General features: G+C 40.0%; 1 protein-coding gene across 1 annotated transcript in view; it reads left to right on the forward strand.

The window, feature by feature from the left end:
* The window catches only part of CCDC171 (coiled-coil domain containing 171), a 121,171-nt gene that overhangs the window by 60,892 nt on the left and 42,571 nt on the right, over positions 1-17,708 (forward strand). The window contains exons 9-13 of the mRNA XM_066612584.1: positions 2,291-2,397; positions 6,927-7,016; positions 7,835-8,035; positions 10,125-10,292; positions 13,358-13,546. Coding sequence (XP_066468681.1) covers positions 2,291-2,397; positions 6,927-7,016; positions 7,835-8,035; positions 10,125-10,292; positions 13,358-13,546 — 755 coding nt within the window. The remainder of the gene's footprint in view (positions 1-2,290; positions 2,398-6,926; positions 7,017-7,834; positions 8,036-10,124; positions 10,293-13,357; positions 13,547-17,708) is intronic.

Raw genomic sequence — 17,708 nt, forward strand, 5'->3', positions numbered from 1 at the left:
CTACCTTTCTGCCCTCCCAGCCCCTTAAAGGGGCAGCCCCCAGTTTGAGAACAACTGGGTTAATTCTCCCCTCCCCACCCTTAAAGTCGCAACCCCCAATTTGAGAACCACTGGGTTAATTTATAATGGTATGTTTGCTTCTAATTTTCTGACCTGTGGCCTGTCAGTAGCACTGTGTTGGAGAAGCAGGTACAAATGCAAATCTGACTGTATGCCGCAGCATGGCATGTGGACCTTTCTGTTCCTACCCAGTCATAATACAAATGATTGCTACCTGGATCACATGTGGCACCAATATAATAAAGTGAGCAATACAGAGAAAGCAAGTATTTCCTTTTAAATAATTAGGATATTATTAACAGTATTTATATACCACTGATTCATGGTATAAGGAATCTTGTCTTTTCAGTGTTTCCCAAAGACCATTCTAGTACTAGTTTGGAGGCAGTCATTTGAAAACTGGTTTGCATTATTTTAGAGTAATACAGTCCAGGTACATTTGTAACAACAAGTATAACATATCTGGGACAGTTCTTGTATCTATCACATCAAATTTTTTATTTCCTAAACAGTTCCATCAAGTATATATATAATCCCCTTTCAGGTTGTTGCATAACTAGTGATTTCCATTCATAGTTTGGTAGATCCAATGAATCAGCTAGGGGGTTAGGTCCATAATTGTCACCTGCTCACTTTTTGTTGTGTACCCATTTTCAGAGATTTGTTTCTACTGAATCTTTTTTTGTATCTGACAATTTGCCCTCAGCTTTGAGCTTAGAAAAGTGTGGGACCAAATTTTCAGCATTTGTTTTCCTGTTTATGTTAGGAAACATTTATGTTCTGGTTCTATTTATGTTCTGGTTCCCTCCAACCAGAAACAATTGTTTTTTTATATATGGATCACCTTTAATTCTAAGAAACACAAAGTTTTATAGGAGTCTTGAATCTCCTTCTCAGAGCTTGTACATTCTGATAGATACCTTTTTAAGGTTATGATTGCACAGGAGCTAACAGAGTTTTCATGATTTTGGGAAAGGGTTGTAATTCAATGACAAAGCACATGCCTTGTGTACAAAAGGGTCCCAGGTTCAATCCCTAGTATCTCCAGGTAGGCCTGAGGGGAAGGCCTTGCCTGAAACTCTGGAGAGCTACTGCCAGTCAGTATTCAGGCAATAATAGCATCATTGAACTCTGTAGAAGGTAAGTTCATATGTTCAGACATTCTGGGCAACTGGACATTCAAGAGGCATCCCTTTAGCCATGATGTTGCATGAGATTCTGCTGACATTAGGTATCTTACTTATCTGGGTGAGTTACCTTTTTGACAGTGCAGCAACCGAAAATGTATCTAGATGGGTGCACTTCTGGTAAAACCTGGAAATGATCTGTATTACTTATAAAAACTAATGTAATTCTATTCAGTGTGATACTTAAGCTGATTTCGGTTCCATTTTGTGGGACGAAAGTTCAAGTCTAGTTTGCACAATGAAGCTGTGGTAGGTTGATGACTACCCCATCTCCAACCAGGACTGATTTTGTGCATGTTACTTCTGATGACATGGCCATCGGCTCTGTTTGCAGTTTTGTATGCTGTCCCAACCCTTCAGATTGTTGATGGCATGCCAAGCCATTATCTGGACCCATGACAGAAGTCTTCTGTGACCACTTCATTCATAAGCAGAACTGGGATTTGATCAGGGAAAAGAAGAAATAAGGTCACCATTATAGACAATGTGTGTTTAAAATGGCTTCGTGCATCAATTAGATTTCCCTTTCAGTTTTGAATGCAGGATAAAAAGTGAAATAATACTGTGGATTAGAATTCATCTACTTTAAGGTTGCATCCAGGCATAATAGGAAGCCCTTGGCACAGCTAAGTGAAAGAATGTTTCATTAAAAAATACATGATTGTGAAGCAACAACGGCATGAATGCAGCAAACTTCAACGAATCCTTGTTTCATTTGGAGGATTATCTATTTTTGAGTGACATGTGGACTTAGTCATTAGACACCTTTAAAATAAATTTGGAGATAGGTCTCACATTATGTAAGTAAAACATTTTTTTTCTCCATGTGGTAAACTATAGCCACACTGCAAGCATTTTCTCCAGCTTTATTTGGTATTAAAGAATAGACACACCAGTATGCCTTGGAGGAAACACAGTGGTTGTTCAACATTCTGTATTGTCACAGGAGCGCCACTCATTTAAATATCTCTGATGCTGTTGGAGAAGTTTTCTGTGTCTGTTCAACTCTAAGGGCTTTGTTTTGATTCTGTATTTTTCTTCAGGCACTCACAAGGACAAAGATAAACCTCCAAGCTTCACTCTTGTCCTTGAGACTTTGAGGCGTACCTTGACAGATTACCAGAACAAGCTGGAAGATGCATCTAATGAGGTAATACTTGCACTGTAAGGCTCCACACACATAGCCTTCGGCCCCCAATGCTAGAGATTCCTTGCTTGTTACAGAGGTCAAAACACTCGGAATGTTGAGTTGACAGCTTCACAGATAAAGAAAAAAAACAATCTTTTGTCACTGCTCTATCTCTAAGCTTGCCCTGTGGTCATGATTCACTTAAACTTAAGAAACACTTTCGCTATGTCCTTTAAAAAAAAAAAGGAACTATTATGCTTCCCAATTAGTGAATATACATGCATATTGGATGCTTATCATTTGTTGCCCTTTTTGAGACTTTAACTGAAGTACATAGTATAGTATTTTGCACAAGTACCTTGAAATATATGTTACGGCCCAGTATGGAATGGTAGCAGATGAATAATGGTGTGTATTTGGGGCTTAGAAAAAAAATTACCTTTTAACTTGAAGTCCTGGTGCATTGTCCAGTATGATCAGTGTTTGTTTGCATTTTTAAGTGTTAGTGAAGAAAGAAGAGTATAATATGCTTTCTTAAAGCTATTAAAGTGGAAATAATTCAATTCATTTTCAAGGTGCTAAAAAATAATAACCAAAAATTCATATAGTTTAGTTCAATAGTTGGCAGCCAGTCACACAGTGTAAAGTAGGTGTACTTGGATTTCTTCTAGTTGAGTCCACTTAATTCCACTGAGGGTAAGTACAGTTTAAAAACAAAGTACTTCAGTTTAACTGGATTATGAATTGTGTTCTGAACTGTTCTCGACATATATAGTGGACCATCCACATCCACATGGCCCGTATCTGCGGATTTAACCATCCGCAGATAAGAGGGTTCACATGGGTGCCTCCTGAGGCTTCCTGCAATTTCCTGGAGCCTCTCCTGGGTCATGTTGGGCCAGAGACCAACTCTACTGACCTTTGCAAGCCTCAGAATGGTTACAGAAGCCAGTAGAAACTATTTCTGGGTAGACTGCACATAGCTTCTAGAGGCTTCTGTGGGACCATGGAGGTCAATGGAGTGGGTCGCCAACCTGGTGTGACACAGGAGAGGCCTCTGGAAGTTCCAGGTAAGTAACTGTGTGAGCTTCAGGAGTAGATCCCAGTATGTGCAGAATTCTTTATCTGCAGGTGGTGATGATGGCGGTGGTCGTGTTGGTGTCTGGAACCAAACCTACGTGGATAAGGAGGGCCCTCTGTATACACAGCCCAATCCTAACTGTATGCTCTGCCTCCAGAACTAGTGTTCTGGTGGTGGAATGCACTTTATGGCGTCGTAAAGCAGGAGCCCTGTTGATGCTAGTAGGTCAGTGGGGTAGGCAAAACAAGGGGAGGGTATGGGGGTGTGTTGCAGACAAGAGGGATACCCAGTGTGGACAACTTGCACTGGATGCTATCCCTTCCAGAGCAAGCCCCTTTTGCCTTATTGGACTTGCACCAGCTAAAGAGCTGGCACAGGTCTATGGAGACCCATTGGTGGTCAGAGGGCTTATGAAGGAGTAATACTTTTCCTTAACCCTCCCAAGCCTCCTGAATGCTCCCCCCACCATAGCATGCAGTACATCCTGTTTTCATGCAGCTGCATGCTATGGTGAGGAAAGAGATAAGATAGGGCTGTGAGGCTGCACTCCTGTGTATACTTACCTGGAAGTAAGCTATATTAAATATAGTGGTACTTACTCCTGAGTAAACATGTATATGATTGTACTGTAACGTAAATTGCTAGTTGGTTTTTTGTTCCTTTTTTTTACATCCTGGGACTGAAGTTTTATTGAACAACCAACAACATATTATGAATTATGAGAAACAATTTATTAATTGACAAAAGTAAGGCAAAGTCAACATTTAATACTTTTGTTTCTACTATAATATTTAAAAAACACTTACCAGTGTTAGAACCAACTGTAATGTGATAATTGACCAAATAGTTTTAAAATTATCATTTAATATTTGAAAATGTGATATCCTTTTCTTTTGAGGTGTTTTGTGCCCTCTAACCTTGTTCTCGGGGCAGAGAAAGTCATTATGGAAACAATTGTACCTGTCTGCACACAGTCAGACCACTGCTAGGTCTCTCTCACTGACAGTCCACATGTTTTGTAGCCCTCTGAGGCCTAGGGCACACAACAGCTCAGTGGCTAGGCACATGATATCTGCTGTGAATTGTTATTTGGGAGGATGAATGTCACCTGATCTTCAGCACAACTGAAAAGTCAACTCAGCAGGCTTTGGCTTATGAACATGTTTTGTTGTGAAACGATGCCAGAGACAGCAGTGGGGAGACCAAGGGGGTGGCTGTTAAGAAAGCAGAAAGAGTGTTCTGTCAGCAAGAAGAATGAACTGTCAAGGAAAATGAATCGCAAGCAGTGCAGGGCCAACTGATGACCTGCCACGAGACTTCCCAGTAGGGCTGCATGTGCCTGACCCTGAAGTTGTCATATGGAGCCAGAGACCACTGAGTGCCCTCCTGATATGCAGATGGGATAGCTCTATGCCCTTTTTACATTTCTGTGTTGATAGCACTGTTGTCTTCTAGTTCTTCTCCTTTAATGTAATTAGTAACCCTTTAACATGAGAGAATCTGTGGGATATTCCTTAAAGATTAGTTCATTATTATTATTTTTACACAGTTTGTTGGACTTGTACTGGTATGTAGCTATAAAAATTCACCAAGATCAAAGTAGCATCTGCCATTTTGGATGTGTTACCTTCCTAACTGGCTACCTTGTTTTTTACGCTGTTTTAAAAGTCTGAATAAATCGAAAGTTACATGCTCTAGGATCCTGTCACTGTTAACAGATAGATAGGAATAGAAAATTTATTTGAGCAGCAAAAGATGAGGCTGACAAGAACCAACACAGTATAATGTGACATCGTGATCAGAAGTGTAATGGACTACGAATGCATCCATTCAGTGTATTGACCAAAACATATGAGAATTTCGTTGCATTTGTGGAGATGAAGCGTGCGGTAGTGTCTTCCACAAGCACAAATGTTTTGAGGCAAGAAAGGGTTTAGAAGAAGTATGTAGTGGCCACAGACTTAAGAAAAAAAATCCCCAGCTCCCAGACCTCTCCCATGAACTCCAGTCCAAACCTTGCTCTCCAGCCTACCAGTATCCCATAAATTTCATTCCTCCATCAATTCCATGACAATATGCCCTTCATTGGGAAGAATGTTATCTATAAGTGCTCTATAATGAAATTTAGGAAAGAATACCTACCCTAGTGTGTGTTGCACTTAAATCAGTTAACTGTTGCCCCTTCTTGTGATATTTAAAATGTGTTCACCTTCTTAGATGTGTAGGGCCAATTCCTACCATAAAACCTCCACAGAACCAGCTTTGCTCATAAATGCAGGCAGTTTCTGTATTTGAAAACCTACTTTAAAGGGATGTCGCAAGAGATGACACAGCCACAATGCCAGGGGTTCTATGCAGTCAGCAAATAGGCATATGCACCTGTGTGTTGAATAGATGTGGTGTTGCCAAATTTTAAATGATCCCTGGTTATATTGACATCCAAAGGCCTGTTTGTATTTTATGTAAAAACCAAAGCAAATACACAGGTTTCTATGTAATATAGTCTTGCAGAGGAATGTCATGTGGGCAGGTAGTTGAATGTGGGGGAAATTTTCCAACAAGTAATCCCTCTAGAGTAGAGGTCCCCAAAGTGTGAGGCACAGCTCCCAGGGGAGTCGCGGGACACGCCCTGAGGAACTGCGGGGTGGCTGCCAGCAGCCAAGTATGCAACGCCATATAAGATGATAAGAGGCTTGGCTCAACAAACTGAATTCCTGAGCATGGATTTTGCACATTTGGAAAAGCCAGCCAGCCTGTCCTGAGCCTCTTGCTATCCTTTGCAGTGTCACATCAGACCAGAAAACCTGGAAGTAACTGGTGAGGATATCATTGCCAGTCGCTTCTGGAAGGTTCGCACTGCGTTTGCAGTGTGCAGGGGTGTTGCAGCATGCTGGAGACTGGGAAGCTGTACCCTAGTACCTTTTGAGGTGGTACAGTCTTCTGCAGATCAGTGCCTTGGCCAGCTTTGGATATCTGCAACAATGAATGGTGAAATTACCTCCTTCCAACTTTGACAGTTGTAAGAGAGGAACACCAGCATCTGCTGTGGTTGTCTTTGTTTACCTGCTCACCAATCATACACTGCTATGGTGATGGTGAAGCCAGTTAGTCATTATTATGGCTATTGCAGTGTGCTTGAATTCAGCAAGTTGTAATTGCCTTAAATCAAAACAGGGAAGTCTGCTGGAAGAGCAATTTTGCGAACAGTTAAATAGGCAAGATTGTTACATAAAGTCTCCATTTCCCATGTGATTAACAACTGAAAAATGGTCTGAAACTTGATTTGGTTTTACTGGTCTGACAATCTATTCCAATGCACATTTACTCAGAAGTAAGTTGCAATTTGTTCAGTGGAGTTTACTGATACGCGGCAGAACATTGTAGGTGTTTGTCTCGAAGGAGCTATAATGTCATTTTATTGTGAACATTTCATGGAATCTAATATTTTGTTTATTATAATTTTTGCTAGTTAAAGAAAATGACACTTCTGTCAGAGAAGATGGTAAAAGAGCTTGATTCTTCCCAACAACAACTAAAATCTCAAACTCAAGAACTTCAGGTATAGAAATGTTAACATGTATAACTGGTTCATCCCGATGCATTTCTTTCTAGTACATGCCAACTTGATTGTGGCTATAATCCTGTATTCACATATTTCATTGGCTTCCACAGGATTGCTCATAATAAATTATTTAAGACTGGCAAATTTATAGCTGCATTATGGTGTCTCTCTTTACTGGCAGAATGCCATCTTGCAAGTGTTTGGGGGGAGGAGTTATCTAATAGTAGAACTAACATCCCAATCCTGTCCTTTCTCCTTCACAGGTATAAGCCTGAGTATAGAAAGAGAGCAGAGAGGCTGCCCACAGAGGGGAAAGGATCCAGTGTGCGCCATCACTGGTGTGCACCATTGTTGCATCCCCCCCCCACATTCTCCTTGCCCCCTTCCACTCCCTCTCTGCCAAGTTTCAACCCTCCTCACTGCATTCCACCCTTCCCCACCCCTTCTGCCTCCCCTGCCGTATCTGCCTCAGCCAATCCAGTTCTGGCAAGTGTGGGAAGGCTCTGGCCTTCCCACCAATGCTACTTCAGTGTACGTGCTGCTGGAGCGCTCTTTATGGCTGCTTTACAGCAGTCACCGCCAATGGAATGCATGTTCTGCTGGCAGCTGGCCCCAATAGGATTGGGCTATAATTTGCATCCCTTATATTCCTTGTTTTTAGATTTTAGTTTAATATATCTACTACTGATCTGTTTTCTTATCTGGTATGATCAAATGTGTATTTGACTATAGATTCTTATTTCCAAGGCCATCAGACATAGGAAGGTTTTATTTATGACATAAAGTTACCTTTCCTGTTTCGTGTGTCATTTTAGGAAGCTCAAAATAACCTTGCTGATGCCAAAAAGGAGTTAAACCATCAGTATGCCAAGTGTGCAGATAGAGACTCTTTAATAGCTACTTTAAAAATGGAACTACAGAATGTAGTTCACTGCTGGGAGATGGAGAAAGTGCGTACCACAGAATTTGAAAATGAAATCCAGAAGCTTACGCTGGCTTACCAGAAGGATGTGGAGGTATTATAGAAACAAGACGACTGTCAAAAAACCTTTAATCTTAGTTTTTACATTTACATGTATCAGATGGTTAGTTTTGTAGACTTGGGTTTGCTCACCCCCTCCCCATATAATTTTAAGATGAGTGCTTTGCAATATCTATGTGTAATTTCATTTCTGTCAAGTTGATTTTTTCCTCTTAATTTAAAAAAAAAATCTCAACTTCATCTGTTTAAAATCCATCCAGTTGTTTACATTTAAAAAATATTACGATGCTCTTGAGAAGAGAGCTGGGACATAAGTGTATTTAAAGAAACATGCTTGGGAATTTTTTTTAGCTACTGCTTAGCAGACTGTAAATACACACATTTGGAATGTATCTGCATTTGGAGTAGGTTAGCTTTCTAATCCCTTGGCACTAATTGCTATTAACTGTTTCAAATGACAACCAAAAGTGTAACAGACATATAGGATCCAGGTCATTTTACCTGCCCACCAACAAAGTAGAATTAGTTTCCTGTTCTTAGGGTAGCAGCTGATTATGGTATGTTGTGCATAATAATTGTTTCATGAAGTGTTATTTTGGAACATGTTTTCCACCATGATGTTTATCCTATCTTAAAAATACATAGCTTGCTTGCAGTTAAGTTTCTTTACACACAAGTTTTTCTGCACTAGGTACATCAACTGTTTTATTCTTTATCTAAATTATGCTGCATATTGAGCTCATTACTCTTAACAAATATGAGCAGGAATGCCAAGTGAGTAAAAAGGAAACATTCTTTCCACCCTTCTTACAGTCTGGGATTTAAATTGTGTCCATATGAATCAGTTGGAATTGTTCTACTCATCAGATAGTGATTAAAGTAGAGGAAACTAGAAGCCTGACTATATTGTAAAGTCAGCATGTCTACAGTATTGTGGTTGGGTTCAACATGTGTGAATTGATTCTGGGTCCTTGGATTCCTTTTTCAGGCCAAATGGATGATTACCATGCTTGGTTTATCACAGTCCAAGCAAAAAGGACACAATGGCGACAGATTAAATTAACGAGGGGAAGCGAAAGATTGGGTGGAAGTGCTTTTGTTAATATTTCACTGTGTGTTGTTGGTTTCTCATGAGATATTTAAACATCAAAATATGACTGGAAAAATCACAATAGTAATTCCATTCTTAATGTCTTCTATAAAGTCTGGTTGGAAATGTCTTGAGTTGGACTGTATCTAGTCTAAATCCATGCTGAAAGTAGTGGAAATCTTTATATCAAATCTAGTGGGTTTTGGATCAGGGCTGTAGTTTTTTGGTATGGGATTTGAGCTAAAAAAATAAATGTTTTTAAACTGTTTTAGTGAAACTATGCAGGATGGAGTTCTTCTCAATATTGGTGAAAGTTCAGAAGAATTACTATAGAGTCTAGGGCTAGGCTATAAAGTAGACTCTGTAGCTAATGATAGACATTGGGGGTTTCAGATCAAACAACTATTTGTTGAACTGCCTAAATTAGGCCAATGTCGAATAGAACTTGCTTCATGTCATGATGTCACAAAGTTTGTGTCATCACCCCCCCCCCCCCCCACTGATTCAGCTGGACAGAATGGAAGTGGGGAAATATGGAATATTATGGCACAGGTAAATTCTACTAAATGTTACGGAGAAGAAGGGATGGATCTAGACATATTATACAGTTGCTTTTTTTAATTTTGCGAAGCAACCACACATGTGGCATCTAGTGTAGCCTCATTCAAAACATTAATCTGGCCTCTTATTATACAACTCTAGTTTTCCATTAATAGCTGCAAAATGTTTTGGTTGTGGTTTGTTTAATAATCAAAGGTTGAATTCTGCAAATCTTTTAATGCACTGGATTGTGCCCGTTACTCGGGGTAGGGGGGAGCTAGCTCCCTAGCTTACAGAAAGTGTCTGCAGGATCACTTCCTTGTGGTATGGATAATGGGCAATTATCTATTTTCTGATTTTGACTAATGATTTGAGCATAGGTCATATAGTCCTTTGGAACACTCACATTATTGTTTACAAGACACATTTCATTGGACTCTGGCAATATTTGCAGTTAACTCTTTTTGTTTGTTTGTTAAATCCCATCACGCAGGAGAAGCTAACCTTCCTCCATAGTTTATATCAGCACTTGGTAGCGGGCTGCGTTCTTATAAAACAACCAGAAGGCATCCTGGATAAATTCTCCTGGCCAGAGCTTTGCACAGTCTTACAGGAGAATGTTGATGCCCTGATCTTAGACCTCAACAAGGCTAATGAGAAGGTACTGTCCTCGGGCACCAGCCTCCTCTATTAAATTCAGTGACATTTGTCCACATCACAGTATCGTTAAAAAGGACTGACATTCATCTTATTTCAAAAAGAATTTGGATGTTAATAATTCAATACCGTTAATTACGGCTTGTCTACAGCTCAGTTTGATGCCATTGCTGTGGGCATGTAAATGTGACTGAAGTCTGTATGAAGTCTCTAAGCTCCAGCTTCTGTGCAGGACTTGCTAATACTACTAGCCAGTGTTAGCCACAGGGACCTAATTAAAAGAAAATAAATTAATCTTACTGATGAAGCTATTCAAAGAACTTAGTCATTTACACTAATAAACCAACTCTTTATCTCGGCATAAAACAGAAACAAAATGCACTGACTCAAGGAACATCATCCTTAAAATATTTGCCTGTGAATAGGAGGAATTATTTGGAGTGTGTAAGGGGGAGGTGTTCCCAAGAAATGGCAGTTGCTCTTTGATTATATTTATATTTGTAAATATAATGCAGAATGTAATTATGAGTACTTCATGAATTTAAAAAAGATAAACATTTTCTTCAAGGGAGGCCCTTCAGTGAGAATAGTAAGTGCTAAGAAGCTAGTTCTAATAAGTAAGCTCTCAGAAAGCTCTAATAACCAACAGAAAGCACTAAAGAAGCTTGTTTTGAAATAAAAATGTTATTACAGTTTGGTAAGAGAAAAGGTAATTTGAAGCTCTGCCAGTGTCTCTACCCAAGGGAGGAATGACCATATGAATTACTCAATAAATGCCTGATAGGCGAGGTGATTGAAAACGGCCATGTCCAAGACTGATTTCTCCAACTGCATGCATGCAGCTCCCTAGATGGGACCTAGAGTGTATTAAAAGCAGGAGGGGAGCCTTGCCACCATTTTGTGAGATAGTGTAAATAGAATTCCTGTAGTTTTTTTATCCATGCTACATGTGGAATGTTATTTGCCTCTAAACTCACCCTCATGGAAACTCCTGCTGTTACTACTGTATCTACTCTAAAAAATAAATAGACCCTGAGATTAGAGACAGAACAATATCATGGGCAGCCCAATCCTGTGCTCCAAGGGTGCTGGTGCTTTTGCCACAGCACTGCTGCTGGCTATTGTAAAAGCACTGTAAAGTGCTTTTTGACACCCAGGGAGTACGTAGCGCCAGTGGGAAGGCCTGCCCCATCCTGAGGACCCCACATCCCACCCACTGGCTGCTGGGACAGGTAAGTGCTGTGCTGAACAGTGGAGGGGTGGGGGAAATGCAGAACAGAAGAGGGAAGGGGTGTTTCAGATGGGGGAGGGGACAATTCAGGCCCAGGATGGGGGCAGGAATGGTGGAAGAGGCTTCTGCCATATCCTAGCCCCTGTCGCAAGCCTGAAAGTTCACACAGGGGTTCTCAATTCTGTGCCAGTGACTTAGCTGGCACAGACCCAAGTAGCCCTATTGAGCAGGCTGGGGCTCAACACTGGGTAAAGGAACAAATGTTCCCTTACCCAAAGGAGACCTCCCACCTGCTCAATTCTAGGGCCTGGCAGCCCTGCTGCACCAGCTTTGGATAGGATGGGGCTCTGAGAGAATGTTGTATATGAATTCTAGATTTATGGCACATCTAGTATGCATGAGGGCCTTACAACCTTTCCTAACTATCTTAATTTCTTGTTTTCTCTCATGCAGTGGTTCTAGACCAGAAACCGAAAGATGGCCATTCCTCTTAAAGGAAATTACCACAACTGAGTCGATGGCATCACAGCAATTGCAGTGCCACTGCCAAGAAGGGAATTTCAAATGTGCCTAGGGGGTTAATGCTGGCATTATGGAGGGTGCAGGGGACTTGCAGCCCCTCTGTGGGCCTCCCCACTGCTAGTGGCCTTCCCACTGTAGAAAGGCTGTTATCTAAGATCGCAACCCATTTCTGAGTTTGCGATCACAACCCAAAAGTGGGTTGCAATAGGAAATAACAGCCTTTCTACACAGTGGGGAGGCCTATGGAGGGGGCAATAAGCCCCCTGCACCCTCCTGATGGCCAGCACTAACCCCCCAGGTATATTTGAAAGTCCCTTCTTCATGGCAGAACTGCAGTTGCTGTGTTGCCTTTGCCTCCATCCCCGCAAGGACTTACCTGGTTCTCAAAGTCCCAGTAGGACTTGGATAACCACTGCCCTAATAACTTCCTGGAGGGGAGTAGCTGTGTTATTTTGTTGCAGCAAAACAACAAAGAGTCATGTAGCACCTTGAAGACTAAACAATTTATCATAGCTCAAGCTTTCCTGAACCATAGACCACTTCATCAGATACATAAAGTGCAATTCTCACTTGGTAGGAGTGTGTGTGTGTGTGTGTGTGTGTGTGTGTGTGTGTGTGTGTGTGTATAGAGAGAGAGAGAGAGAGCGAGAGAGAGAATGTATGTGTGTGAGTTGCAACTGCAGATAACTTTTCATACTGAAGTGGATCCATAGTCCATGAAAGTATATGCTATAATAAATTGGTTAGTCTTTAAGGTACCACAAGATTCTTTGTTTTTTCCACAATTAATCATGTTAGATTGCAAACTATGGGTCACTTTGCTATGTGCCTATCACAAAGAGTGAGTGCTTCGTTGATCCATTATTTGGAACCTGTTGTTGCATTGCAACAATAAAGGTTAAAACAGGATAACTGAGTAGATAAACGTTTGGAGAACTGGACATTGGAAGAGTCAGTAAGTAAGTTTACCTTCTGCTTGATTCAGCAGCTAACATGGGAGTAAGGATTCTGCTTCAATTGTCTCTTGACTTCCTGCTTCCTGTTCTTGCATAGGACTAACTGCAAAGGCTTTGCAGAGTTGGAAAGATAGGGAAACCTAGAAACTAGCTTATCTGAGCCCTTGTTTGTTAATGACATCTGCTTCAGAAATCAGGGTAGCTGGTTTTTGCTGTTATTGAGCAGTGCTTGATTTCCCTTTGGGCTGTTGGTTTAGGCACAAGATCCTAAACCTGTTTCCAGAAGTCCTGGTTTAAATTAGGACTGGGAATACCCATAAAAGGAACTAAATAAGGATTATCTTAACACTAATCATGCAGATATCTCACCTTGAATATGTTTGTAAGAACAAGTCGGATACCATGAGGGAACTTCAGCAGACCCAGGAAGACACTTTTAACAAAGTAGCTGAACAGATGAAAGCGCAGGAAAGCTGTTGGCTGAAGCAGAAGAAGGAATTGGAACAGCAATATTCAGGACTCCTTGGGGAAGTTCACGCAAGGGCACAGGTACAATATTTCTGCCAGGAAACGATAAACTTCGAAATGTATTCTTTAAATATTTAGTATATTATTTCAGTGGTTTGGGTTCCAAACCATTTTTGAAATTGCTTGGGAATTCCAGTATGCTTAAAGAAATGAATTTTTTTACTATTAAACTTCTACTTTCTTTAGGAAGTATATGAATTTGTGTGAAGGCATTCCAGAACTTATATTGCTTAATTGGATCCTGCAGTTGTTTCCCATTTAGTTGCCATGCAAAGGTTACCTACAGAGTGAAAACATTGGCTTCTTTGTATTATTACACAGAGTACCAGATGCTTTTCCCTCCTGATGACTATTCTTCCTATGGCTTTGTAGAATTAAAGTTATTGAAACTTACTTTATGCTGAACTGTGTATCAGACATAGGTTCATAGGCGAGTTTGCAGCAGTTGTAAAGGGTACTTAAACCACAGAAATAATCTCCACTCTTGTGAGTGAGGGAGCAAGATAAATTAGTCTGACACGTGCTATTTATCCTGGCTAAAGGGTGATGGTACCCAAGGGAAGCCAATATCTATTTGACTCTCTTCCCCCCCCCCCGAGTTTATGAATGTTGAAAGGCCTTTGAGTATGGCTTTTGTTGTCTCCTGTTCTAAATGATCTTTTATTGTGCTAAAGTGAAGTCTGCGGCAAGAGTTCATTTGTAACCATCTGTATAGTTTGTGTAAAATAGCTTTTCTTATCATTTTGCACTTGATATAAAAAGGATCACTGAAAAAGTTTCATATTCAAGTGCCATGACAAATCTATTTTCTTGAAGAAATATAAATTCGGAGTAAATTTTTCTATCTCATAAGCAAGGTGCATCATTTCAGCTGGACATTCACTTCTCCCTGTCCCTTGTCTTCTGGATATCTGTTGGCTAGGCTAGGGCGATGCAATTTTCTCACCTTTGTGACCTGGGTATGAAAACTGGCTCATCTTTTGGATAAATTTATTCGGACAAATGAACTCCACCAGCCAGTCTACTCCAGGTCTGCAACATTGAATCCTAAACTGTATTTATAGTCTGTTTTTGTCTCACCTCTCCCTTCCTCTTTCATGTTCAGCCATCTCTTTTCCGGTTACATATTCCCTGTCTCAGATTCCTCCACCCACATGGTCCCACAGCACAATCCTTTCTCATTTCTACATTAGCTTTGCTGACACTACTTCTGTATCTGCCACACAGCTTCGTTGAGGCATAGAAAGGTCTCATCTGTGGACTTGATAAGGCTTATGAGAATGTGATCACCCTGGCTTCCATGCAAAGGACTTTGATAAGGTTTGTCTACCTATAAAGTGTTACTACCACATGCATGCAAGCAATAGAGTTCTAAATACATATTCAAAACCAAATCAAATATTCAGAGCATATATGGAGTAGTCATCCTCAAGCTGTACCCTTTCTGAAAATGGATGAGACAACTGTAGTCTTCTCCACTGTCAAAAACTCCTTACCATTTGTGGAGAGCTGCCACGTCAAAAAGCGTGACTTTCTCTTGGTATGTATGCATATAGATTTTGATTTGGAGTAACATTCACACATTCCATTTCCTTTCCTGAAATGAAACAGATCTATTTGTGACATGAGCAAAAATACTTTTGAGTAGACATGCTTAGGATTCTACTCTTAGTATTTATAAAACTCTTTTCCGCAGTATGGCTATTATATACATATACATATATATGTACATGTATATTACATTACTTTTCTCTGTCACTTGGTTTTTTTGTGTGATATAATCAAAGTGCAGACGTGCATATACTTACACTGTATACAATTTACCCAGATAAGATTGAATACATAGTAGTGAATAGATCTATTAGGGAGGGGGAAAATTGCAAGGTTTACTAAATAAAAAGGCAGAGAAATTCTGTAGGGCAAGGAGATGTGACCCTCTTTGAAGAATTGACTTGTTTTATTAAGGAGCAGCACGGTTATCAGACGAACAGGTGAATTAGTTGAAGATAATAGTGTGTTCAGTGGTATCAAAGTGAGTGTTGTAAGAGAGAAAAATAAAATAGTTGAAATAAAGTGAAGTCTTTTGAAGTCCAGGTGTCATTAAGTCTCCAGTTTGCAGTCTTGTCTTTTTGCCAACATAAAGGATAAAGACACAGCAAGAAATAGGATAAAATAGAGTTGTACTCTCCAGGGGAGTGACTAATTTTTTTTAAAAGATTCTTGAAGTCCACAGAGTGCTGTAACCCAGGAAGCCACCTCTCAAAGCTTCTCCACTCCAGGAAGTCAGGCTGCCAGTCTTTTATGGCAAGAATCTTGCTGTTCCTTTCATGAAATTGTACTTTTAAGGTTCTAAGGAAATATTAGAAACAATGTAGGTTTTGGGCAGAAAACAGTTACAAAACTGCTGAAGAGAAGAAACACAATCTGCCCTTCTAAGCTTATATTGCAATAGAAGGAGGCTTGCCATAGCTTTAAAAACAGTGACATGAGGGCTTGTTCCTTTTCTCTTGTTGTAATAGTTTGAAGAAGCAGGTGCTAGTTTGGCTTTTTTTTTTTTTTTTGCTTATAGGAGTTTGTATTTGCTTTCTTAAACTCTGGTCTTTTCATCTCTGAGGGCCAAGAACCATAGGCTGCTCCTACCCCCATCCAGCTTGTTTTTTTAATTCCTTCCACACATACATGCATACATCAGTGGCATAGCTAATGATCGTGTAGCCTGGTGCCAAGCTCAGAATGTTGCCCTGGAAGTGATGTCACAACCAGAAGTAACATCACGCCCAGGCTTTTTAAAAAGTGAAAATTGGGAGGAACCCACTTTCTCCCCCCAGCAGCTCACCACCCACTTGCTCTGCTGTCTCCCCCAGTCAGTGGCATAGCTAAGGTATCTATCTGCTACCTGGGGTCAAAGAAGATTTTGTAGCCCCCCTGCATGATAAAATCTAATTTAATTAAGGAAATAAATAAAACGTTATTGTTTCCGTACTGTATCATAATAACATCTCAATGGCACTTAGAACAGTCTCATAGGTCAGTTTGGAGGTAAGCAAATCCACTTTTTGTTCCATAAGACAGTTATCATCATTTTCTGGTTAATTGGTCATAACATTTGATAGAATACAGATATTCCAGTGCAGTTTGTTTCATTGCACTCTGCATTAAATTACCTTTCCAATGATATCTAACATTATGGTATTATTCATACATACCAACATTTTCATAATTTTGATCACTAGTGTCAAGCTCAACTTGTTACCCCCCTAAGGTTTGATGCCCAGTGCAACTGCTATCCCCTGCACCCCTTAGCTACGCCACTGGCATACATATACCCTTAGTTCTTTCCACACATACTATTAAACAGGTTTCATCCTGCAAGAATTAGTTCTATAAGTAATGCTGCAATCATGAGTGTCTGTGACTGTTCAAACTGGATTTTGAAATGGCAATGTGGTGCAAGGCATTTTATAAAGTACATTTACATGATTGCAAGGGTTGATTAATAGAATTAGCATTGAATTTCTATCTAGTGGGAAATACTAATATCCATTCTACATATGACTGTATGGCATGCGTTATGCATAAGTGCACATAGACTTTTTGGGTGTTCGCATTCCCTTTTCCAATGAACAACACACTTTTAATATAAATGCACCATTATTTTATTTATGCATTTCTGATCATTTTTATCCCTCATTTTTGCAAAAATCTTCTTTTTAGAAACTGGTCCATTCGGTCTTCTTTTCTCCTTTACAAAGAATGTTGACTTCTGCTCACTGTTCTTTGAATCTAATCCATTGTCTCTTTCTTGCAAAAATACAGTGATGCACAAATAGACTTCCAAGAATGAAGCTTGTGCTGGCACGCTTACTGAGGATTGCAGCCAGAGTGCATGACACTCTGAAGACTGTGCTCATTGTTGCTTTATTTAGTATGATGGTTTTTAAATGAACTTGTTTAATGTAGCTTAGGACCTCTGTTCTTAGAAAAAGGAGCTTAAATTTTTGAAGTTCTGATGAAGGAAAATGTTGTGGTTTCTATTATCAACTGTATCATAAAGTCAACTGCTGCTCCATAGACAGTTAATTCTTTGGAATGCTTCTCAAATCACCTAGAAGTGGCAACACAGGATGTGGGGTGAAAAATGAGTGCATCAACCTCTTAAACTGAATCTCTTTTCTCAAAATGA

Source organism: Tiliqua scincoides, chromosome 2 (genome assembly GCF_035046505.1).
Source record: "Tiliqua scincoides isolate rTilSci1 chromosome 2, rTilSci1.hap2, whole genome shotgun sequence".
Taxonomy (NCBI): Eukaryota; Metazoa; Chordata; class Lepidosauria; order Squamata; family Scincidae; genus Tiliqua; species Tiliqua scincoides.